Source organism: Neolamprologus brichardi, chromosome 12 (genome assembly GCF_056152115.1).
Source record: "Neolamprologus brichardi isolate AB-2024 chromosome 12, ASM5615211v1, whole genome shotgun sequence".
Lineage (NCBI taxonomy): Eukaryota > Metazoa > Chordata > Actinopteri > Cichliformes > Cichlidae > Neolamprologus > Neolamprologus brichardi.
Genome location: NC_142115.1, coordinates 23,166,483 through 23,191,216, shown reverse-complemented (window position 1 = coordinate 23,191,216; position 24,734 = coordinate 23,166,483). Strand labels below are relative to the sequence as shown.

General features: G+C 41.7%; 1 protein-coding gene across 1 annotated transcript; it reads right to left on the bottom strand.

Moving 5' to 3' along the window:
• Positions 1–3,246: 3,246 nt before the first annotated feature.
• Positions 3,247–24,478, bottom strand: pggt1b (protein geranylgeranyltransferase type I, beta subunit). Its single transcript, XM_087849198.1, has 9 exons — positions 24,344–24,478; positions 22,003–22,121; positions 17,794–17,858; positions 17,366–17,517; positions 15,533–15,665; positions 14,356–14,401; positions 11,648–11,832; positions 10,322–10,430; positions 3,247–6,600 (listed from the first exon to the last, which is right to left on the bottom strand). The coding sequence occupies exons 1-9, from the start codon at positions 24,469–24,471 to the stop codon at positions 6,434–6,436; spliced, it is 1,104 nt and encodes a 367-aa protein (XP_087705324.1). The 5' UTR covers positions 24,472–24,478; the 3' UTR covers positions 3,247–6,433.
• Between the last annotated feature and the right edge of the window lie 256 nt (positions 24,479–24,734).

The following is a 24,734-nucleotide window of genomic DNA, read 5'->3' as shown; positions in this document are numbered from 1 at the left end:
AAAAATCTCACACCAAAACTAAATGTGGCCCTCATCCTGGCACAAGGAAAACCTGAGGGATGACCACACTGTTAGCAAGAAAATCGTGTAGGAGGCATTAATGTCTGGAGCAGAGTTTATGGCCATCCATCACGTGCTGCTGCGATGCAGTGCTTTAGTTGTCATGTACATAAACCCGAGATGACACATAACTACCCCATAAAACGCCACAGTGCTCTACACCTATTGCAAAATCAATATAAAGTACTGATTAACGTGTTTCACTAAATAGGACTGACATTTAATACATGTTTTATAAGCACACATTAGTTCACCTAAGGCCCTGTGATCGTTCCAGATGAGTCATTAATATCACATGAAAGGCAGAGTGGTAAACATGCTGCATTTCTTCACTTGTTTTAGTAGAAACAGCTCAGTTGACGACTGAGTTTGCATTAAGCGATGTTTACCGACTCATATTAGGTCTTCTTTGCTGGCAGATATACATGTGGGAGCATGAGAGGTGTTGATGAACTCCACCCAAGCCACAGCTGCAACTTGCTGCCAAGGGAATATCTCCAGACATCACCAGTCTGGGTTAGGCTGTAATCACTTGGGTAAAAATACTTTCCTAAACTCATGTTTGTATTTCTATTGCTTTCTGTGGAGTGGGGGGCAAAATGTAAGATCCACTGCTGTTTAACATTTTATAATGTCCAACGATTGGATATCAGTGCCACTGGGCTCCATTAGCCTGGCTCGTGTTACCCTGTCAGTGCCAACAGTGAAGTCTGTGACTGTGCTGTGCAGCTCCCAGGTGGGACTCCACCGTGTGATCTGTATCCAGAGGAACCCCCCGCCCCACCTCCCCCTCAGCTTTTAATGATGTTTCAGTCACTGACCTAATAAAGCAGAGGGGAAAAAAATCATCTCCCAGCTTTACTCACTACACAAGCGATCCACACTGTAGAAACATGAAAGGCAACTGAGGCAAATTGGGGGAAAATACCGACCAGCTGTCATCTTTCGATGTAAAAATAAAACAACAACAGTTGAGTCACCGAGCCATATGCAGGCCACAGTGAAAGGAAATAAAGCCTTTCATAAAGAAACTCAGCTGTTGCGGACAGCATGAATCATGTAACACCCAAAGGAGCGAACACTTGCTTTGTCTCTTTTTGCTGTAAGGAAGTATTTAACACGAGATACTTCCATCCAGGAGGCATTAAGCAAGGGGAAATCCATCTTTGGCACGACAGCTGGGATGACAAGATTCACAATAGTGAGAATAACAGTGCCATGACCCGTCAGACCCAGGAGAAGCATTTTTCTCCCCACCATAGCAAAGATCGAAACTTTTATCCAAACTTGGTCCTGTTTTCATTCTGAGACTGATCCAAGACCTTTAAGGTGGACAGGTGAGAGTCCATACTCATGTTTTAGTGCAGAGAAGCGACAGGGACTGACTCTGAAAGGACTAGTTGAAGATCACATTTTTGATAGTTTTGTGTTTTAAGAAATTTGTGCTTTATTTCTTTCTGTGAGTATTTATTGCAGCTAAGAGATTTTTATTGTCGATTGTTTGTAATTGCTGTTGCAGTTGTGGATGCTTGTTATAAATATGGCCAAAGTTTCAAATAATGTCTCTGTATACCCAGGCTTTAGACTGCTCAAAGTGTTCACTTACAGTTTTTTGGGATCTTTATGAGGCCAAACAGGCTGACAGCTCTGGTGCTTCCACTCAGAATAAAGCAGAGCTTGACGGGAAAGACAGTTGCAGCGTGGATGTTTGAGCTGCTCCCATTTGAATCTCATTCATGTTTGGAATCTTATCCTTTCAGTGATAAAGCCAAAGTATTTGTAGGCTTAGGTTTCCTTATGAAATGATTTATTTTTTGAAGAAACTTGCCACATAGGAGTGGCAGGGAGGCAGGGATAGGATTTATTTCCTTATCACACCTTTGTGCAGATAAAGGCATTTCAAAAGCTACAGGCTACTTGCTATATGGAATTTCAATCTGTATTTTTGGTTATAAGAGGAAAAGCCTTCTTTCCTAATAAAACAAACACATGGCATATACAGTATGTGTTTTTTCCCCTTTTGGTGCACATCTGGAACATAATCATTTGCATTTTCGACCAATTTTGGTAACCCCCATGGCCTTTCACCTCCAGGAATGAGTCTGTTTTTAACAAGCAAAATCAATAATTTGTGCAGATGATGCACACTGGCCTCACGGGACAAAACGAACCTGTTTTTTTTTCTGAATTTGAAGCTGTTGATACTGAAGGAAAAACTTCAAGAGGGACCAGTAGATTTGTCCACCATCTCCCAGATTACAGAGTACCTGACAGACAGGCCACAGTTTGTTAGACTGGCTTATCATCGTCTGACATGGTGACGGGCTGTCTCCATTCCTGTTCCCTTTGTGCACCTCAGATTTTGAATAGAAACACTCTGACGATTCTGCAGTGGTTGGATGTACTAATGATAAGCAAGAGGAGGAGTACAGAGCACTAGTGGATGATTTTGTGTGCATTCTGTGAGGAATCACCTGCTTGTGAATGCGAATAAGACCAAAGAGATGGTGACGACGAGCACAGCTACACGACCAGCGTTTGTCCTGGGACAGATTGTTGATTTGACGGAGGTTTACCCATGCAACCATGACGGCAACAGGCTGACCTGGAAGATGAGCAGGCTCTGTTTACTAATAAAGCTGCAAACCACAGCAAAACAGACATTATCAGTCTGCTGTAGCGAGCACAGTGTACGGAGCAGGAAGGCTGGCTCTGTGATTGGCTGAAAACTCTGGTGGAAGTAACAAACCTAACCACCTCCGCACCACGCACTGGACAGCAGCAGAGAAACTTTCTCTAACAGGCTGATTCAGCCACAAGGACAGATACAGGAAGTCTTTCATAGGTCATGTGACTCATCTATCTGAAAATCATGTTTTCTTATGTTAATGGTTTATTCAAACCCTGCACCCAGAAACGTAGCAAAAAAAAAAGGGTGGACAGATCTATATTTAAACGTATACTTTGTTTCCTTATTTGGATTTCAAATCAGATTTTACTTTAGTAAAATATATGTTGCCATTTTGAATTTTATTTTACTGCGCTATACACTATTATAACTATATCGTTATAGGTTGTATTAACCTTTATTTTTAACTTCTGTACCAAAAAAATTCTCCAGCTTTTGAGGCTAAAGTGCGACTTAGCTAAAGTGAAAAGCTGCATGAACCCACCCATAGAAAACAGTTCAGACAGTTAGTACAGGTTTTATTTACCATACATACAGTTTGCACTGCCAAGCCAGAGCCAACATCATTTCATTCAAAGCTATAGACAAACAGTACATCACATGCCAACATTTGCATAACCTCTAACAGTCTCACTCACGTCACCGTAAACATGGTTCTCTCTTGCACGATAGAAGTCACATATTTATAGACATTTACATGTGTATCTACACTCAATATCTCTACAAAGCATAGAAAAAATAAATTTCATTACCTTTATTCTTACATTATTCATTATTACATTATGTATATTTATTGATGGCAAAGCAGGGGTTTATGGTTTGACCACATGTTGCTGGATCTCGGAAAGAAAACAGTTTTCACTGCAGTTGAAAGCACAAAGCCGTCGTCCACCTGTTTTGGGACAGAGTGGACTGCGATGCGACCGGGGGAGAGAACAGGTGACTCTAATAACAACTGCTGAGACACAGCCTTCATCTGCAGTCACGTGGCAGAGCCATTAATCCAATCTTTCATACTTTTTAAGAAAGTGTCCACAGGGAGCGTTAGAGCAAAAAACAAAACACCCCAAAAAACAGATTCCGGTAAAAAAAAAAAAATCACTTCCATCACTCAGATCGTACATCAGTCTGATTGTATAAGCACATTTAACAAAGATGGGAGGAGCAAAGAGTTTAGAGAGCAGTCGTTACCCTTCCTGTAAGTTTACATGCATTTAGAGTAGATGGTTCCTTCCTCTTTCTTCTCCTCCAGGAAAGAAAAATATCCTGGGCATCTGTTGACAGAAGGAGCATCCCTAACCCAGTTTAACCATGCTGCATGTACAGAACTGCAGTATTCACAGAGCACTGACCCAAAACGACGCTGCACGAGGCACATTTCAAAGTCAAATTTGAGCGAGTGACAGGCCGAGGATGGCCTGAGGAAACTGTATAGGAAGTAGAAGTGACGTCCTAAGATGCAGATCATTAAATTTCACCGGATCTGGCTCTACAGTGGTGCAGTAGAAGTAACAGTTTTCTTTCTTACAGAGCAAAGCAAATCACAACACATTGATTCAAGAATATAATGATGACTTTTAAAAAAGAAATAGAAAATTACATTTTTTTTTCTGAATTCAGATCCTTTCTTTACTTAAATAAGGCTTAATTCAAGAACATCTGAAAAAGATGCATTGAAACAAAATCTTAGGAAAAATGATACTATAGTAACAACGAATAGCCACAGCAAAGCCTGTCGCTTTAGGAAAAGCATGCAAACATGAAAGATAATAAAGCATTGGCTAAAAAGTAGCTGTAAAACCAGGCTATATAACACTGAGGGCTTTGTTGGGAGTCGAGGAGAAGACGTCAGCCTACATTGGTTTACTTTTAATAATAGATGGCTCAAATTATTTATTTATTCACCTCTTCTTTCCTCCGTCTCCCTGGTCTGTAACCTTAACTGAAAATGAGGTCAATTTGGAGGAAAGGGAGATGATGCCAGGTCCGGCTTTAGTTTAGATGGTGGGATAAAAAGAAAAAGATTGTGAGAACGGCTGTTGTATGCAGCCTACAGTAAGGGTGCAACCACTGCAGGCAGCGTTTGCTTAGACGGCGACCCCGGTATGAAAGGATGTGGCTGGGAGAAGATGGTTATTTGGGAATGAGAGAACCTCAGTGAGGGCAGGAGGTGGCGGCTGTGATCAACTCAGTGTCGTGTGTCACTCTAAGGGTTGTTTTTGAAATTTAAAACTCTCTGCCTCGGGTCAAGGGTAAAAGGTTGCCTAAACAACATGTGAGTGGTGTTCCTTTGAGCACCTGTGCGGTAAACCCTACCAGCTCTGCCTCAGTGATTTAGGGGTCTGGGGTCAGATCACTGCTAAATACTTTGTGATGAACATTTTCGGTGGGGGGGACGCAAGTAGCTCGTTGGGATAACACTTGCTTCTGTTTCCTGACACTCTGTGGTCCATTCTGCTCATGCTCATTGTTCTATGTTGTTACCTTGCATCCTTTCTGCACTGAAAATAACTGCACTGTTCAAAGGAATACATTTCCTCAAGCTACGGTGCTATTGTCTCATCTTTTCTTACCGGTTACAGGCTGGTTAGCGCCTTGCAGGGAGCATGCAAGCTAGCGAATGAGCACAGGTCAGGATGCAGGAGTTGTGGGGTGTTAGGATGGGGTCTGCTGCTACAACCGGGAGCTACTACCTCTGCAGGAAAGAAGGTGGTTTTCCCCTTCTTAACAAACTCCCTGGAGAGGCTCAATCTCTTTTCTGTTAGCCTTCAGAGAAAAATGCAAAGAATGATATTTTCTAAAATGATATGCCTGCAGCTAAACCCATAACCACCTTTTCCATTCATTTCACACCAGGCGCTCTTTAATTTAAATCTTGATCAGTGCACACAGCCTGCAGTGGTGAAACTGGGAGATGAGTAAACCTGGCCTGGTATCACCTTTGGGACATGAGAGCTTGAGGCTTTAAAGAGGTTCACAAGCAATGTCAGGATGGAAATGCTACAAGGGCAACAAAACAAAAAGCAAAAGAAGGAAAAGGAGACTATGCTTCGAATTCTTTAAGTCTTTGAATGAAAAGGAGACCTTAACAGTTCTCACATTTAAAATTTAGAGACATTACTCAGCAATAGCATAATCTTAGCAAATAAACCTGATAAAAAGACAATGTGGATGCTCCCAGCCCTCCAGGGATCCCCCCTTAAACACTTATTACAATGTTTCTCATGCACATTTAGAGTTTTGATCCTTGGCTATGAAGATATTGTTCACAATGATGATGAGCAGCAAAGCTCAAAAGGCCATTATCTAAAAACTCAATGGAACAATGGAGGCATCAGAAATTTCAAGTTTATAGCAGCTCAAATTTGACTTTCTGGCACGTTTTTATTCCCACGAACCACAAACCACACCGTTATTGACTACTGTGCGAATAAAAGGCAGCCAAAAACGTGAGGCATGTGGCTCTTAACGGAAGAGTTGCACTGGATGGATTTAAAGTGAGCGCCCCAAAGTTACTGCTTTGTAACGAGTGTCTTAAAAGAGCGTTCTTCAGTCCTCACATGAGATGGCCTCTTGGTAAGTGGCAAAACCTCTTCAACAAGTCCAGTCCTCCTTGACTGGTAACTGTTCGACGTTGCTGATAACTGAAGCCATTGAGAGGGAGCGTCGCGGTTCATCTGGCTTTCAGTGCTGACGTCCGCAGGTGTCGGTGCTGTCTCTCCATGTCTGCTGCAGCTGTTGGAGGTGCTGAAAGGCTCTCTGGGTGATGTTAAGACCGGGGTGGACCTTCCTCAGATTGGGCTCTCCAATCAGGGACAGACCACAAAGCCCTAAGTATGCATGAAGAGGATCTGACAGAGAGGAAGAGAGATTGAAAGAGTGGAAAGAAGAAACTAGGTCAGAGATGATAACATGCATCACAGCACAAACACCTGTATGTGACAGGTTTGTAGCCTTTGCAGTACTCGTACACTGACTGATGACACCAGAGAAAAAAAAGGAAGCCATTGCTCAGTCTCTTTCTTATTGTTGAAACATGAACTCTGACCTTAACTGAGGAAAGTGAGGCCTGCAGTTCTTTAAATGATGTTCCAGGTTATTCTAGGTTACAGAGCTCTTGGAACAAATTTGCCAGGTTGGCCACACCCAGGAAGGTTCACCACTGTTTAAAGTCTTCTCCATTTGTGGATAATAGCTCTCACTGTGGTTCACTGGAGTCCAAAAGACTTAGGAATAGCTTTATTACCCTTTGCAGACTGACAGATGCCAGAGATTTTGTTTCTCAGCTGCTCTCGAGTTTCTTTAGATTGTGCCATGTTGTGCACATTATTCGAGATATTTTAGCCTGCTTCACTTTGTCAGACAGCTTATATTTAAAGGGTTAAGTGATTTCTAGATTCACCAAGAATCTGGCCGTAATCAGGCCTGGGAGTGGCTAGTGAAACTAAACCCAGCTTTCCAAAAAAAAGATTTTGGTTAAGCACATTTAATTTATGATTTAACAAAAGAGGGCAGGCAGGGCAGGTTAGATAACTCGAGTAAGTACAACAAAGCCATCTTTGTCTAATACTAAAATGTGTTTGATGATCTGAAACATTTAAGTGTGACAAATATGTCAAAGAATAAGAAATGAGGAAGGAGACACATAACTAAACAGATTCAGAGTCTATACAGCACCATGAGAGCTGTTGGCGTTTTTTGCACCATCATAATATTCTATCTGCAGTATCAAGGTGAGCTGGTACTGTTACTAGCTTGAAATCATATTACTGGGAGCTTTCCAATTTCATGCTCAAGTCTAATGTAAGAATTCAAGAAGACTACAACTATGAAACTTAACCGGCCTCTTAAGTAGAGGAACAAGAAGGCAAGTAAAGTAATGAAAAATCTCTGTATGGTCTTGAGTCCTGACGTCCGTCATAAACCCCAGTTTAACCACTGGATAAGATGAACGTGCTGGATTTCCCTTTACCCATCCATATGCAGTCAATAAAACAAAAACCTAATTTCACATAAGAACCTTCCTCCATATGGTTTTCTTGCACTGAACCTTTAAGTAGATATAAATAATGCATGAAGGTCGCCTCTGTGGTCGTTTCCCCTCCCCTGGGACGAGAGTAAAAGCTGCACGAGCCAGTAAATGAGCAGTAATTGAATTATAATGAAATGACAGATGATTGGACACAGACAGAGTCAACCAAAGCACCATTAGTGGCATCAATCAGGAGTCAACAAGGACTCAAACTAAAGGTTGAACAGAAGAGACGTCTCCATCAGTCCAAGGTTTGAGGCGATTTGACTGATAAGGAAATTATCAATGTCCATTTAGCAAATTGTCTACTTACCTAAAGATGCAGATGAACATTAAAGCAGAGTCACCTCTGTTAGCTCCGTTTTAGTTACAAATAATGATACCTCTATCTGGCTCTTTAGCAGCTAAGTGCTAAATGTGTGGGTCCGAGCAGGTAGCACAGAGAATTGTGTGACAGACAACTTAGGAAAGAATCAATTTTAAATTGTATCTTTAGGCACTTCGTTACTAGCAGCCTGTCACAAACGCATCATTTCTTTCCGTTTCGTTACAACTTGGCATATCTTAGCATGCTGTGCAGTGTGCTCTTAAAAAGTTTGAAGAAACTGGACAAATCTGAAAGTCATGTCCTTAAGAAACAGGGAAAAAAAATGGCACGGGACCAGAGATGCATCTGAACTTTCAGCTGATCCATCTACTATTAACATCAGCCGTTCTTAAGGAAGGCAAACAGGAGAGAAGGCTGAGGTGTGCTAAATTACACAGCCATCTGTAAAACATGGTTGATCTCTGTCATGGTTTGGCACTGGATTTTAGCCAGTGGTGTTGGGATCTTGTAAAAAATTGATGGAAATATAAATACAGAAAACTCTTTTTAGATTTAGATCCACATAAAAATGACCCCAAACACACTCCCAGAGTAGTAAAAGCATACCTGGATAGAAAAACCATACAATGGGGCAATATCATAGATTGGTCTCCCCAGAGCCCGAACCTCAATATTATTGAAGCAGTGTGGGATCATCCTGACAGAGAACAGAACAAAATGCAATAGACATCCAAAGAAGAGCTTTGAATGTCCTTGAAGAACTATTTCCAAAGACTACTTAAAAAGAAATGACAACAAAGCTTGCCTAACAGAGTCCAGGCTACATTGAAGAATAAATATTGTCATACCAAATATTGACTTTCATGCTCCTCAGAATTGTACAACCTCTGTTTTCCCCTTATATCTTGCATTCCACTTTATTTATTATTATTTATTTTTGAATATGTTTCAATAAATCGCTGCACCCATTTCCCGTTTTCCGAGCAAAATATAAAGAAACGAAGGGTGACTCAAGACTTTTGCACAGCAGCGTATTGATCAATGCCACTTCAAAGCACTTTCTCCAACATGAATCAGTATAAGGCTGCTTTGATCATTAAGCTACGCCTTTGGGCCACAAACTGTCTCTTGTAAGTGTTATAAAAGCAGAGACACGCGTATACAATAAAGGCAGGAGCTTTCTTTGTGACAACCATTTGGTTTGATCAAATTCTGTCATGTCATTTACAGCAAAAAAAAAAAAGTTATCTGAAAAGACCTGTGGATTTTATTTGATTTTGTTTTTTTAATAAACAGCTGATATTTTGTTGGTTCAATTTAATCACTTTAAACTGGAATTTCAGCCACTCTTACCCCGTGTAATCCCACATATTCCTGTTAATCAGATTGTTAAACAGTACCTGTGGACAAACGTGGGCTGTGCCAAATGTTCAAAGTATATTTGGCTTCATTTGGTGCAGATCTGCTAAACAAATACACAACACCTTCTTTTGTTCCGGGCTATTGTTGCTGTCCCATCTTCCCAAGCCAGCTCCTTCCTGTGCATGACTGCGCAGCTCAAACACACACACACACACGCACACAGAAGTCCAGCGGTATCTGATCCCATACTGCTGCAGTCTCTTTTATTTCCTAAAACTCTCCTTTGTACATGTATATTCACACGGCTTTGTCATCACACTGTCTACCTGCCCAGTTCACCTCATTGTTCCTTCCACCCTGTCTTCCCCTGCCTTGTTCCTGTAACGTGAGGAGCCCGATCTGCTGTTTCCTTGGCTACCAACAACAACCACCTCATCAATTACACATTACAAGGGCGAGGAAGAAAGCACAAACACGGACCAGACGAGCAACTAGACCATTGAAGTTTAGGGTTACAAGAGCTCATCCGCTGATCTCAAATAAAACTGGCAACCACAGCTCCACCCTGACCTCCCTGTACCTGTGGAGGGCATGGAAACTGTTCAGTAAGAGAGAGAGGAAAATAAAGGTATCCTAACTGCTTACATCCACCACCTCTTATCCTTGAGATATTTAGAGCTACAGCAAAGCTTAGTAACCTTAATCGAGCTTCTACAAAAATAACCTCTATGCAAACAAACAGCAAAACTGATTTTTATAAAAACTATGGGTGGAATCCACATTAGGCTTTTGAGTAGTCGGGTACTTTCTGCACTTTACCTAATGACTACATGTACTGTGAGATGCTTACCTGGATGGCTGTCTGGCCATTTGGCGAAGCCGCCCACCAACCGATCCTGCGTGGACAGGATGAAGCTCCGGTTCTTTTCAAAGTTTGTATACTGGAACACATCTAACAGCTGGAAAATAAGTGTAAAAAGAAAAAAATTTGCAAGAGACTCTAATAAAACAAATGCACTGATATAAATTTAGAGCGCTGTTTATTATAAGGTTAAACTGGCTCAGTACACACTCATTTCCAAAGAAGCAGAGCAGACCGTGTTTAGAGAAGTCACACACATATGACAACATTTATTTCCACAAAGGTGAACCCCAGTGATTACACACACTTGATATTCTCCCTCTATATACACACATCAGGGGAGAAAAACATCAAACCTCAGTGTGAGCCATCTGCAAATATTTTGTTTGACTGTGAAATTTTAATTCTTCTGGCACTTGACAACCCACAAATCCACTGTTTTCCTACACTGGGTTTGCTTTTGCACGAGTGTGTGTGTGTATTTAGGTCAGGCTTTTAGCGTATATGGAAGTGAAGATCAACCTATGTATTAATTACCACATGTCCCGGTGTTTTATATGCTGTGCAGGCTGAAGGAAAGAAATAAAATGCTGGGACTTTTTCTGTCCCCAGCCTACTTTGTGGTCAGTTTTTCCCTCAGGTGCAAAAATATTTGTCCCTCCAGTTTGTCTTCATTGTACATTCTTTCACATCCACCCTGATAATTTCAGCAACTTGCGATTGAAAAATTCAAAAACTGTGGCAAAAAAGTAGCCGGAAATGCCACGGGGACTCAACGGCACCGAGCTGTTGCAATGTAACTAGACGATTACATTTCCGTGTCCATATCAGGTGACGCTGTAGGGTTTCAGAGGGGTTCGCGGTTTACAAGCAATTAAATCCCCCAGTAAACCAGGAGTTTAGACGATGTGAGATTTTCAAAAATGATTCACATTTAGTGAATGCCAATATATTCTAAAGTGTAACATCTTCTGTGCTGTAATAAAGAGAAATTTCATAAACTTAACTTCTTAAAAGGTTCTATAAATGAGACAATCGACAGGCCCACATTTTTCCCAGTGTGAACATGCAGGGTAATAGCCTCTGTAGGAGGAAAAAGAGCAGCACTTCCTCACTGTGTGCTGCAATCTGAGCTTCCCTATTTAGTGTTTCGGTAGCCGGTTTGGCTGTGCGTCCATGTTGGTGCACAGGAATCACTTCCTCTTAAACTGCTGCTATTTTAATTGCCATTTAGTGCAGCACCCAACTTCACTTTTAATGCATGCAAAACGGTGTCTCTATATGCGTGCACGTGTCTGTCCCACTGGTCTTTACCTCCAATGTAGCTCCCACCCAAAAGGAGTAGCATGTATCTACGGGTTTGTTTGGGCGGCCGTGGAAACCGGTCTGCTGCCTCATGATGCACCAGCGCCGGATCCGGTCCAGTTCCCGCTGACTAAGCGCCTCCTCCAGTCGACCCATCAGACACAGAGAGGCTATAGCGCAGTACGTCCAACCGCCTAGAAACACAACACAGGCTCATTAAATTTGACTATTCTGACAACTGGAAAGCAGCGCCGGTGGTTCATATGTTTTGGTGACAAACAAGATGATTGCAGGGCACGGCAATCAAAACACAGATTTTATATCTGTGTGTGGGCTCAAATAACTCACAGGCTAAACGTAAAACTTGCAGGAAAAGCCAGAACAATAATGATCTACATTATGTTTCACAGGTATTTCAGAAAAACCTTTAGAGATGCTTTGTTGAAGGCTGAAAAACAGAGCATCATACAGCTGGACTAATACCAGCGTGAGAGTTTTGATTGATTGATGATAAGCTGTTATCAGAGCAGCCATAAGCAATCTTCTACAATCCAGCTGTCAACTGCTTTCATTATCACAGCTGCTCTAGCTGACCTCCACACATTATGAACATCACTGCCAGCTTATCTGTGTTTGTGTGAACGTGGTAACGTGTGAAGCGGAGACACAAAGACAAGGCGTGGAGAAGTGTTTGGGTCACGAGTGTAAATCTGCCAACATGCTACACTTGCCTATAATCAGCCATGTCTAGCTCCCTTTCTGCTTGAGGCGAAGGAAGAGGAGATAAATATAAATGTCAAACAGAACTGAGGGGAATCCTAACCATTTACTCTAACCGCAGGGTTGGGAACAATCGGCTTTATAATAAAAACAGACCCTAAAAGCAGCTTTCTGTTTGGAAAGTATAACAAATATTCACACCTGAATGTAACCTTATTTCCTCCTGTGCCAACATATACAGTAAAGTCCCAAAGCTTGAGCCAACTTTCATTGATTTATTTTAAATAATCTGGGGAGTATGACCTTCTTGTCATTTTACTTACTAGTGGTCTTGAGCACTAGTTCTCCAGGCTTTCTCAAAGTGTTTCTAAGTTCATTTCTGGACATCGGCTGCTTTTTCCACTCATTTTCAGTCGAGTCCTTCGACCGAAACATTTTCAAAAGATGTAAAAAAAGAGGTGGCATAAAAATGAACCAAACTCACGGGACGAACTAGTGTTACAACAGACAACTTGGCAAGGAAGTCATTTTAAATTGTAAATAAAAGCACATAATTTATTCTCATTTTAGTTTAATCTCCCAAAAATGCCAAATATAACATAAATTGACAAGGATAAAATTGTATTTTTGGACCAACAAGGTGATTCCCAAAGTGCTACTAACCCAAAATTGGCACATTGCGGCATAGTGTGCGGTTAAAATTAGGAAAAGTGGAAGATAAAAGAAGAAGTGGCTTGCCTAAAAAAAACAAAAAAATTAACTATCTACAGGAGATGAAATGAATCTGAAATCCATGTCCTTATGAAACAGGACAAAATAAATTCTTAAGGGAGGGTAACAGGGAGAAAAGGCTGAGCTATACTAGTGAATAACACAGAATTGACATCTTTGTTTCAAATCATCATCAACATGTGTGGAAGTCAGGAGAGAGGTGCAACAGTGTGTCTACAGCCACCTGTAAAGCAGGGTGGAGGCTCTGTGATTTGGAGCTGCATTTCAGTCACTGCTGTTGGGAATCTTGTCAACATTGGTAAAATTACAAATGTGAAAAAGCACAATCAGCTTTTGATCCACCGTGCAATACCATTTGGAAAGCACCTGACTGGCAGCAAATTCATGTGCCAGCATGACAATGAGCCCAAACACACTGATAGTGCAGTTTAAACACGAGGGTTGACATCTATGGAATTTCTCTGAGGTGTATTTATGAATTAAATGTTGTTTTCTTACCATCTTAAGAATACAACCATGCATGGCAAGAAAAAGGAGAAAAGTATACCCTGCACATAGTTTTTAATAATACCCCATTTTATGCATTTAACACAATTATCTGCAAAACAGTGCAAAGCAAACAGCGTGGGAGGCCTTGCTGCTGAACAAACACACTTTAGGGATGTATGGGCATCTACTCTGCATCTCTACTGATGTGTAATCAGCCTTCAGACAGAGAGTTGGCATGCTTGCAGAAGAGAGCAGAGTCTCAATGAAGGCTGTAATCACAGAGGTCGAATTTATCTCAAGGAAGGAAATCACTGAGACACACTAGAATCTGTGCCTTTGAGAGGTTTCAGATGTAATTTATGCGTTCACAGCGCCTCACAAAGCTACCACAAAATGATTTCTTCACTGTGCCAAGAAGGTGACAGTAGATGTGTTACTGAGAAGTGTGTGTATGTGTGTAAGAGCATGTAGGATGAAGGCTTTTGTGCCAGAATAACACGGTTTAATTTGAGCGGGGGAGAGCTTAATGAGAGCAAGGTACTGTATCTATAGAGAGTTATTTAAATGGCTAATCCTTTAAAGCACTTAGCACCATCGGGGACGTTCATACCCTTTACTGCGACACAGGCACACACACCCACAAATCCTTTGATCTGATATGAACTCACAAATCGAATCATTATTCAGAGACATTTGTGCTGCGAAGTGCGATGATTTTCTACCTCTAATGTTCACTTATCTGATAACATAAACAATTAAAATAATATCAGACTCACCATGTGACTCTCGCCCAGCTCCCTGGCCAAACCCGCTGTCATAGGACTAGAAAGAGAGAGACAAAGGTTCAAATGTGAGCAAAGATAAAAAAAAGCACCACATCAGTCTTCTGAACATATATTTATTCACACTGACACCCAATTTAGTAAAAAGATTAAATACATTTGTGTTGCAATCTGTTTCAGTTTTTAAAAACTATATAATCTCAGTAAAATACATAAACATATACTGAGACAGCTCGCAGAGCTCCGACTTCTTCTTTTTCTTTCTTTCTTTAAAAAAAAAAATGTTTTAACTACACATCCATCTTTTAATTCAAAAAGCTGCAGTAATGAACAAACGGGCTCTGTGGCCTCATTTTGAGATTACAAATGAGAACCAGGGTACATTTCACAAGCCCAGATAAGGTTACCCTGTTGTTTTAAAAGAAGCCGAAACTGTCATGAAACACGACAGTTTTCTACACATATTTATGAAAAATCGCCACCTGCTACAATAGGCAGCTCATACAAAACTCACACTAAACGACAGGAGGTGCGCGGGAAAGTCCAACCATGTTTTGTCCCTGTGTATGATCTGATCACACCACAACAATAAGGTTTGTAAATGGATACGTGGCTGCTCATAAACAGGCCCTCTGATACATAACCACCTACTGCTTCTGGCATACTTACATTCACGAATAATTAACCTGCTATGCAAAAAAAAAATTGGTATCCATCCAAAAGTATGAAGCCTGTTATCAACACACCAGTGAAACAATGATAAACTATGTAATAAAAGCCTCTTGTGCTAACTGCCAAAATTATGAGCTTGTCCTGATACAGAATCAATTTAAGGATTTAGTGGAACCCGCATTGCTTCAAGGACTTGAGCTCTTGATAAAAATATCAGTTTGGTGCAAAAAATGTGTTTTCCCTCCTGGTCGGGTGGGGGGAAAGAACACTCTGCTACAGCTTTAAGACCACACCGCACTGCTCAGCCCCCTCCGTTTATTATAAATGAAGTATTTCTCGGCAGAGTGCCACCTACTGAAGGTGGGTGGCCTGTTCTTCTCATTCAAATGTTGCCGCGCTGCTCTCAATGGTGCACAAATAGCGGTGTTGTTGTTTACTGCTGCACCCAGTTACCAGGAAGCTACATTTCATATTTTTTTATTTTTTAACATCTACTCACCAAACTTCCTCGGATGTATTCAATGGCCTTTTGGATGTCCATGCCTGACCAGTTGTCCAGCATGTAACAGATACTGGCTGCACAGTAGATAAAGCGTATATCATTCTCACTTCCTTCTGGCACTGCGTAAAAACTGGAAGTAAGAGGAAGCAGTAAAGGCGGATGAGCTACATAAACAACTGGAAATAAGCCTGCTGTCCATACTGAAGACGAATTTGATTTTTATAAAACTTCTCAGATAAAACTGCTAAGGCATTGTTTGTGCCGCATTAGAGAGCTGGCAGTCGCAGAGTAAACACTTATTTGTCATGTGTTTGTTCAGAGGTTGCTGATTAATGTTGCAAACTGTCGTTTTTGATCTGTTTTTTTAATCATTAGTGAGGCGGCTGTTACTTTACTTAACACCAAGTGAACTTGTCAAAGATACTGGCAGTTGTTGGCTACCGTTGTCGCCCTTATGAATGGTGGGCGTGCCAAAAGTTACATGTACATTAACAATAAAGGCTATTCTATTTAATTCTATGCTACAGAGAGCACAGATATTTTGTGGAAAAAGTGAGATGTGAGATCTGAGCTCACGATCCATCTCAGGTCGCAGGTTATTGGCTGGAAAACGACACACGTGACCTCGGCCTTGATGGAAATTTGGTTGAACACCTAGTAGGTGGTCACTGTGTGCAAGTGTCACTAAAATCAGATCAATATTCTTGGAGGGCTAGTGAATCTTCTGAAAATGGAAAAACACCCACAAGTTTGATTAAATTCTGACCGACTTATGATGTGGATGTTTGGCAGACGTCTGGCCACGGCACTGGCTCCTCGGTCATTTGACCAGATGAGCCAAAATCCTCTCGATCGCTTTGTTGCCCGTTTCGTTTTCTTCTATTCTAATTCCCGCACCGATCCAGTGATTGTTTCTGCGTTGTGGCAGCATGCCTCAAGCACAGCTATAAATAGTTACAGGGATGTGGTGACGTCACCGTTCCCACGAGCAAAGACCAATGCCAACAATAATGCCGCTTTGGGAAGGTTTATCCTGCTGTGATGGTTAGAAGAGAGTCATTAAATTTATAGAACAGGGGCATCAAACATAAGGCCCCGAGTCCAGAATCGGCTCGGCAAAGACTCTAATTTGGCCCACTGGATGAAAGAAGGCATAAATTTTGGACTTTTAACTGTAGTTTTGCATCTTTTTTCCACTGATAAAGATCTCTCCTATAGCCATTCATACTTCATCAAGGTAACTAAATAACAGATAAACAACTGAATGACAGAACAGATTCTTTTCTCCACCATCTACTGTAGAATTGTCTGTTTCTTGTGTTTTTACAGTGGTTTTCACAGTAAACCAAAACTAAATGCATTTTCTGGAAATGAACAAAGGCTTTCTGTCTTATAATTACAGGACATTTTCTGTAGTTTTATATGTTCATTTCTAACAATGACATCCCAGGAAGTCATGCTGACTGATTCCCCTCAGCAGCATTTCTTTATCATGTAGAAACACTGAGATATAATGATCAAACTGCACTTCTTTTTTAATAATAACATAAGAAAAGATATCTCAGGGAATAAATGTGCAGCTAAACCTCTTCACACAAACAGAAAGGGACGTTTCACTGGTCTACCCCACTAAAGATTTGCAAGAGTTGCATTGTTTTCTTGCTCTACAATCTGTTATCAGGGTGCCTGGAGACTTGCACACAGAACTGCTACTGCAGAATCAAATGTGAGTCAGTCTGTGTTAAGGCTGCTTGTTGTCTCCACCACCTCAGGTGTATTTAATTCGAGCTGCTGAAGGAAATCAGAGCGTGTATGTGTGTGCGCTCTGACCTGCCATCCTCCAGCTGCAGCGCCCTCAGACCAGCCAGACAGGCCTGCTTGTTAACCCGGCTAAGGTCATCTCCAAGTATCAGCAGTGAGCACAGCCCAGTATAGGTCATAGCTACATGGCCACTGTCATATGGATGGAGCACACCTGGGCCCTGGAGAAAACATCAGAATGAGATATTATTTTTACCACTGAAGCTATACGGGAAGAGATTGTAGACAGAATGGTAATAGTTCTGACTACTAATCCTTCAGCTGGAGGGAAGAATAACAAAATATTTGGAGCAGGATTACCATAAATATAGAAAACAACAGAAAAATAGGGATAATAGTAGTGAAGCCACCTCTAAGACTAATGCAAAAGAAGGTGATGCTTTCGTTTTTACAAAACATAACCTCAAAAAACATGCTGGGGTGGGCGATGGCTGTACCTTAGTGCTGTAAGGGATTCCAATATGTGATGATCCCCGAAACCCACATCGACTTAGGTTGGATTCTGAAAAAAGACAAGAGCGGAAGGAAGAGCAGATATTTAACAAAAGGTCGTCAGTCTACACAGGTGAAGAAAAACTGGGACAAAGAAAGCATTACTAGATTTTTTTTTAAATTCTTCCGAAAAATAATAATATAAAAAGAACACTGCTGCCATCTCCTGGTTAAGACAGAAACACCACTTACAGGGGACAGCATGCTCCAGCAGTTTCAACATACGATAATTAAACAGTTGTTACATGTCGCACATTTATCATCATTACATCTGCAGATCATTATGCTCTGAGTAGCAGGTGCTATTCTCACTTATTGTTCAGTTTATACTTGCTGCACAACACCTTTATAATTTTTTGATGCATAAATATAAAGATTAAATCACTCGAAACATCTGCAGTTTCATGCCAGAGATCTATTTCCATACCAATGATACATTAGGAAATCTCAAGTGCCTCCTGAGTTGTGTTTTTCACACCTAATGACAAGAAATCAATGTGACGCCAAACATATGGCAGCAACAAAACCGAGACCAATCAGGCATGGCTACCCCTCTGTAATTTCTGTTGATGGCTTGAATAATTAACTGAATGGGCATCTAAACAGATGGCACAGACTGGCTTGTTAGAGACAAAAAAAACCCAAGTCATTAAAGATTTAGAGTCCAACTTTCCCTGACGAATGAATGAATGTAACAGGGTAAGAGAGGAGAACACCTGGAAGTCGGTATTGGTTTCATAACCCAGACTTTCAAGTTCGACAGCTTTGAAGTCGACAAACATGAAGAGAAAAACCTGAAATGTATCCTGGGGTAAAAATCTTAAAAAGGCAGAAAGCTGAACTTCTCAAGAGCCCATCAATCCCACAGTAACTCAGTCTCTCTGTAATATCCTGATGATATCTTAGGGACTAGGGATGCAACGATACCAATTTTTTCAAACCGATACGATACCGATACTTGGATCTGAGTACTTGCTGATACAGAGTACAAAAACCGATACTTCTACCACCCACACACACAAATGCAATGAATTGGAAGACAGGTTTTATTTTATTCTCTGCCGATAATAAATGGGAATTTCATATCGCAGCTCGAGTATGCTGAGAAGAATCCTATGTTTTCCACGACTGGCTTCGGCTGGTCATCCAGAGCAATAAAATGAGTCAGAGCCTCTGTTATTTTAACTGCCCGTGGATTTTCTCTTGACAGTTTTCATTGCTTTTCCAAAACCTGAGTTAAAGTTGGCTGTTCCGGTCCACACTGCTGACATTTTGTTTAGCCTAGCTACAGCAGCCTCCAGTTTCTCTTTTTTTATCTGGAGCTGCCAGTCTGACTCATCTAACCCTGTGCCTGTTTAGCGCGGGATGTCCCCCTAGTGGCCAATCTAAAAAACTACAACAAAAATGACAAGCCACCCTCTGATTAATGAAATAAGTTAGTATTGGTTCATGGTATCGGTTAACTTTTACGAGTATGAGTACACACACATTTTACAGTATCGGCCCCGATATCTGATACCAGTATCGGTATCGATGCATCCCTATTAGGGAGTAACACGCACTAACCCTCACCCCCTACCAGCATCCCGTTTGCTAACAGCACCAGAGACTGATGATGAATTCCATAATTTTCAAATCTTTTTGATTTATTTTCTAGTGCAGTTCAATTTAGGTACTAAACTGGTACGGTGTTACCCTAATAACAAACCGTGGGTAACACAGGAAGTCAAAGCTGTCCTCAACATGAAGAAGAAGGCTTTCAGGAGCAAAGTGAAGGAGGAGATGAAAGCAGCACAGCGGGAGGTGAAACGCTGCCTGAGGGAAGCAAAGGACACCTACAGGAGGAAGGTGGAGCAGAAGTTGGAGAGGAACAATATGAGGGAGGTCTGGAATGGTGTGAAAACCATCACAGGCCACAATACCAAGAACAGCACAGTGGGGGGGACTGTGGAGAAGGCAAACGAACTCAACAACTTCTTCAACAGGTTTGACCAGCCCACAACCCCCCCACCCTCACCCTCACCTTTACTACAGAGCCCTCTCCCCACTCTCCTACCTCCCTTGCTTCCCCCCCTTCCTGACACTATGATGACACCCCCCTCCTCCAATCCCTCTCTCAGCAGCAGGACATCTTCCCCCCCCTCCTTCCAATCATCTCCCAGTGTCACAGTGGATCAGGTCAGGAGACAACTGAGGAAGCTTCGCCCCAGAAAGGCAGCAGGTCCGGACAAGGTGTGTCCGAGGATGCTAAAGGCGTGTGCTGCTGAACTTGGGGAGCCGCTACAACGAGTCTTCAATCTCAGTCTGCGACTGGGGAGAGTGCCCGCCCTATGGAAGACATCCTGCATCGTCCCGGTCCCCAAAAGGAACCGGCCCAATGAGCTGAATGACTTCCGACCGGTGGCACTGACATCACATCTTATGAAGACTCTAGAGCGGCTCTTCCTCAACCTCCTCCGACCACAGGTACAACATGCCCAGGACCCACTACAGTTCGCCTACAAGGCGGGTGTCGGAGTGGAGGATGCCATCCTGTACCTCCTGCATAGAGCCCACTCACACCTCGATGGGGGAAAAGGCACGGTCAGGATCCTGTTTCTTGACTTTTCCAGTGCCTTTAATACCATCCGGCCCTGTCTGCTCCAGGAGAAACTGAACAGGATGGAGGTGGACCCCTGCCTGGTGGCTTGGATCTCCGACTACCTCACCGACAGGCCACAGTACGTCAGGCTAAAGGACATCACGTCTGACACTGTGGTCAGCAGCACAGGAGCACCACAGGGAACTGTGCTGTCCCCTCTTCTCTTCACCCTGTACACCTCTGACTTCTGCTACAACTCTGAATTATGCCACATTCAGAAGTTTGCAGACGACACAGCCATCATGGGGTGTATCTGGGATGACCAGGAAGAGGAGTACAGAAGTCTGGTGAGGAACTTTGTCGCATGGAGTCACACAAACCACCTGCAACTCAACACCTCAAAGACTAAGGAACTGGTTGTGGACTTTGGGAGGTCCAGAGCAGGTCCACTGCCGGTTCAGATAGAGGGGGAGGAGGTGGAGGTGGTCAACAAGTACAAGTACCTCGGGCTGTGGGTGGACAATAAACTGGACTGGTCATGCAACACAGAGCACCTGTACAAAAAAGCCCAAAGCCGACTGTACTTCCTCAGGAGGCTGAGGTCTTTTAACATCCGCAGGAAGCTCCTGAGGATGTTTTACCAGTCAGTGGTTGCTGGAGTACTGTTCTATGCTGTGGTGTGCTGGGGGAGCAGCACAGCAAAGAAGGACTCATCCAGGCTGGAAAAACTGATCAGGAAGGCTGGCTCTGTGGTCGGCATGAAGCTGGACACTCTGGTGTCAGTGGCAGAGAAAAGGACACTAAAGAAACTGCTGGACATTATGGACAATGCTGGGCATCCTCTGCACACGGCCATAAACAACCAGAAGAGTCTGTTCAGTGACAGGTTGCTTCTCCCAAAGACAAGAACCAACAGACTTAAAAACTCCTTTGTCCCACACGCCATCAGACTGTTTAACTCCTCTCTGGAGGGGAGAGGGAGGGGAAACAGGAGGACAAAGGAGGGGGGAACAACTAAGCTGTAGTGCCTCTTCACTTCACTGTGCAATTACCTTTTGTGCAATACTTTTGTTAATAATCAGCGGTGCAATAGACCTCAATACTTTAAATGTGCAATTCACTTGTATTTTTATTTTTATTTTTATTCCTATTTATTCTATTTATCCCCTTTGTATATTTTATCTATATATGTCTTTGTATTTATATATGTGTGTGTATATATATATATATATAAATAATATTCTTAACTCTGTAACTTCTGTCGGTGCTGTGCTTTTTGGAAAACAAATTTCCCAGAGGAACCCACCCGAGGGATTAATAAAGTTTTATCTTATCTTATCTTATCTTAAACTAGTTAAACTTAACTGTGGAATATTACACCAAAGAAACCGGGCACAAATGTAGGCAAAGATGCAATGCCTGATTAATGCATTCAGGAACTCTGACAGCTGTATTGCTCTACCACTTAATGTTAGCCTTTGTAAAAAAATAATATTCCTACTGACAATGATTTTTTTTTTTTTGCACTGCCAACTGCTAAATAGTTATAAAAGTAGGAAAATGTGTGACTTACGATCCTCAGTAGGCAGAACCTGTAGTGAGTAGATGTACTCAATCATGACGTTCCGATCAATCACATCTAGGGCATCCAGCACATCGAGACCAGACAGGGCGAAAAACACGATGGTCAACCTAAAAACAAGGTGAGATTTACATTCATTTTTACTTATTACAAATATATTTGTGAGAATGCAAAAAATCCGAGGCAATGTAAGATGTGGTTTATTGTAGTGGTGTGCGGCTCGATACTGAAATATCCATTCCTCTGATACCAGTTATTTATGCTCTAGAATTGATTCTCATATTAAAATATTGATATTTTAGTAATTTGGGGTAAATTTGTAGTTTAGCATTAACAGGAACACAGTGGAAAGAAACAATATCATTATGATCATCTAAATTGGAAGGAACTACTTTCTCTTCCGCCTTTCATAGTCATCTGCGAAATACGGCTGTATAAATGTGTGGCAGCCCCTTGGCGTGTGCACTCACAACAATGGCTGAGCATAAACGGAGACGCGGTTTGTGATACATGTGGCAAGACAGTGAGGTGTTGTGGCAACACCACTAACCTTGTCAAACACCTCAGAGTAAATCATATAAGAGAATATGATGAGCTTATGTTGAGGCGAACTGAAGAGGAGGAGAGGAGAGGGACAGGCGCTGCTAGGGCGAGACAGACGTCTCTCAAACATCTTAACACTTTCAGCTCCACCTCTTGTTTTCTAGTTAGTGCCACCGTTACTAAACCATATAGCACAGTAGTTCTCATTACCATCTTGTAAACCTTACCTTTCACTCTTTCTGCTATCCTGACACTCACTCCACCTTGCCTGCACTCTCTTCTTCACCTCTTATTGGACTGTTCATCGCTTTGGATGGTTGATGTCAGGTACTTATTTTCCTTCACTGTTACACCTCCTTCCCTAACATTCACACACATTTCTTCCATTTGCATAATAGCTCCAAAATTAGAAACATCCTGTCTCTAAGTGACGCTGAAAAACTAGTTCATGGATGTATTACTTCTAGGCTGGACTACTGTAATTTGTTATTATTAGGATGTCCTAAAAACTCCCTGAAAGTCTTCAGTTGATCCAAAATGCTCCAGCACAAGATCTCACAGGGACTAGCAAGAGAGAGCATATTTCTCCTATATTGGCTTCTCTTCACTGGTTCCCTGTTAAATCCAGAATTGAATTTAAAAACCTGCTCCTCACATACAAGGTTTTGAATAATCAGGCCCCATCTTAATGACCTTACAGTACTCTATCGCGCCAATAGAGCGCTTCACTCTCAGACTGCGGCCTTACTTGTGGTTCCTACAGTATTTAAAAGTAAAATAGGAGGCATAGCCTTCAGCTTTCAGGCCCCTCTTCTGTGGAACCAGCTCCCAGTTTGGATTCTGGGGACAAACAGCCTCTCTACTTTTAAGATTAGGCTTAAAACTTTCCTTTTTGATAAATAATATAGTTAGGGCTGGACCAGGTGACCTTGAATCCTCCCTTAGTTATGCTGCAATTGATGTAGGCTGCTGGAGGATTACCATGATGCTTCTTCAGTCATCTTTTTCACTCACTGTGCATTTATACACCTCTGCATTTAATTATTAGTTATAATTAATCTCTGTCTCTCTTCCACAGCATGTCTTTCTCCTGTCTTCATCCATTCACCCCCAACCGGTCGTGGTTCTTTGTATTATTGTAGGGTCTTTACCTTACAATATAAAGCACCTCGAGGCAACTAGCTTGGCGCTATATAAATAAAATTGAATTGAACTGAAATATTCCGTCTTGCTTCTGCTGACTTTCATTACTCTTTTATGAAGAGCATATCTCAACCACCTGCTTCGTGTTCTTACTTCAGATCACAGCCTAGTTAGCCAAGGAAGTACTAGTTAGTACTTACTTTTCATTTCATTTATTCTACTTAAATTATGGTAAACCTCTCAGTTCGTTCTACATTAGAGACACATTTTCTTTATAGCGAAACACTAGTTTATAGTTTGTAAAGCGGCGTTTTCCGTTAATTAAATAAAAAAGTTGAAACACGTACAGAGTTAATATTCAAATTTACAAATTACAGTTCGCTGCAACACTTAGGTGAGCCCAATTCCTTTGATGACTATGATAATAACATGACCTATCACTTAATATTAAACACCTCACTGCATTGTGTTAATACATCTGTTCATCTGCCATAACTTGGCTAAGCTGGTGCTTGCAGTTATGCTATGCTACTAGCATTAGCCTCCATTCAAAACTGCTTGTGAAGACCACCTAGCTTAGCTGCTAGTGAAGTTCTTCCACAAAACACACAAACTAGAGCATCTTTGTTCATTTCGGTGAACTGACCTGGTCGTTTCCAGCGAGGCGTATCTCTCAGGTAACACCTGAAGTGTTCGCTGAAAGAATCGTACATGTCGATCTCTTAAAAAGTCTATTTGCTCAAATTCTTCAAACTCGTTCTCCTCTTCCGCCATCTTTGCTTTCGCACCTATGAGAATCCTTTTCCGGTACGTTTAAGTTTCAAAATAAAAACTCATACTACTTCGATGTACCTAAAGTGTAAACGGCACATCACAATAAAAATCTTTATTTTAAAAATAACAGTTTCACAGTTTAACCTCCTAGGACCTGGCGTCCACATATGTGAGCATCACATTTTGGGTTATTTAGACCAAAATACTCAATTTTGCTCTACAAGGGACTGATATCCACTTACTAGGACATTATACTGCTCTTG

Coding starts and splice junctions, on each gene's coding strand:
- pggt1b (XM_087849198.1), bottom strand. CDS start 24,471: ATGGCGGAAGAGGAGAACGAGTTTGAAGAATTTGAGCAAATAGACTTT. Junction 17,859..22,002: donor GGTTCTGCCTACTGAGGATC/GTAAGTCACACA, acceptor GTCTTTTTTCAG/AATCCAACCTAAGTCGATGT. Junction 6,601..10,321: donor ATGGCCAGACAGCCATCCAG/GTAAGCATCTCA, acceptor CCTCTCTGTCAG/ATCCTCTTCATGCATACTTA.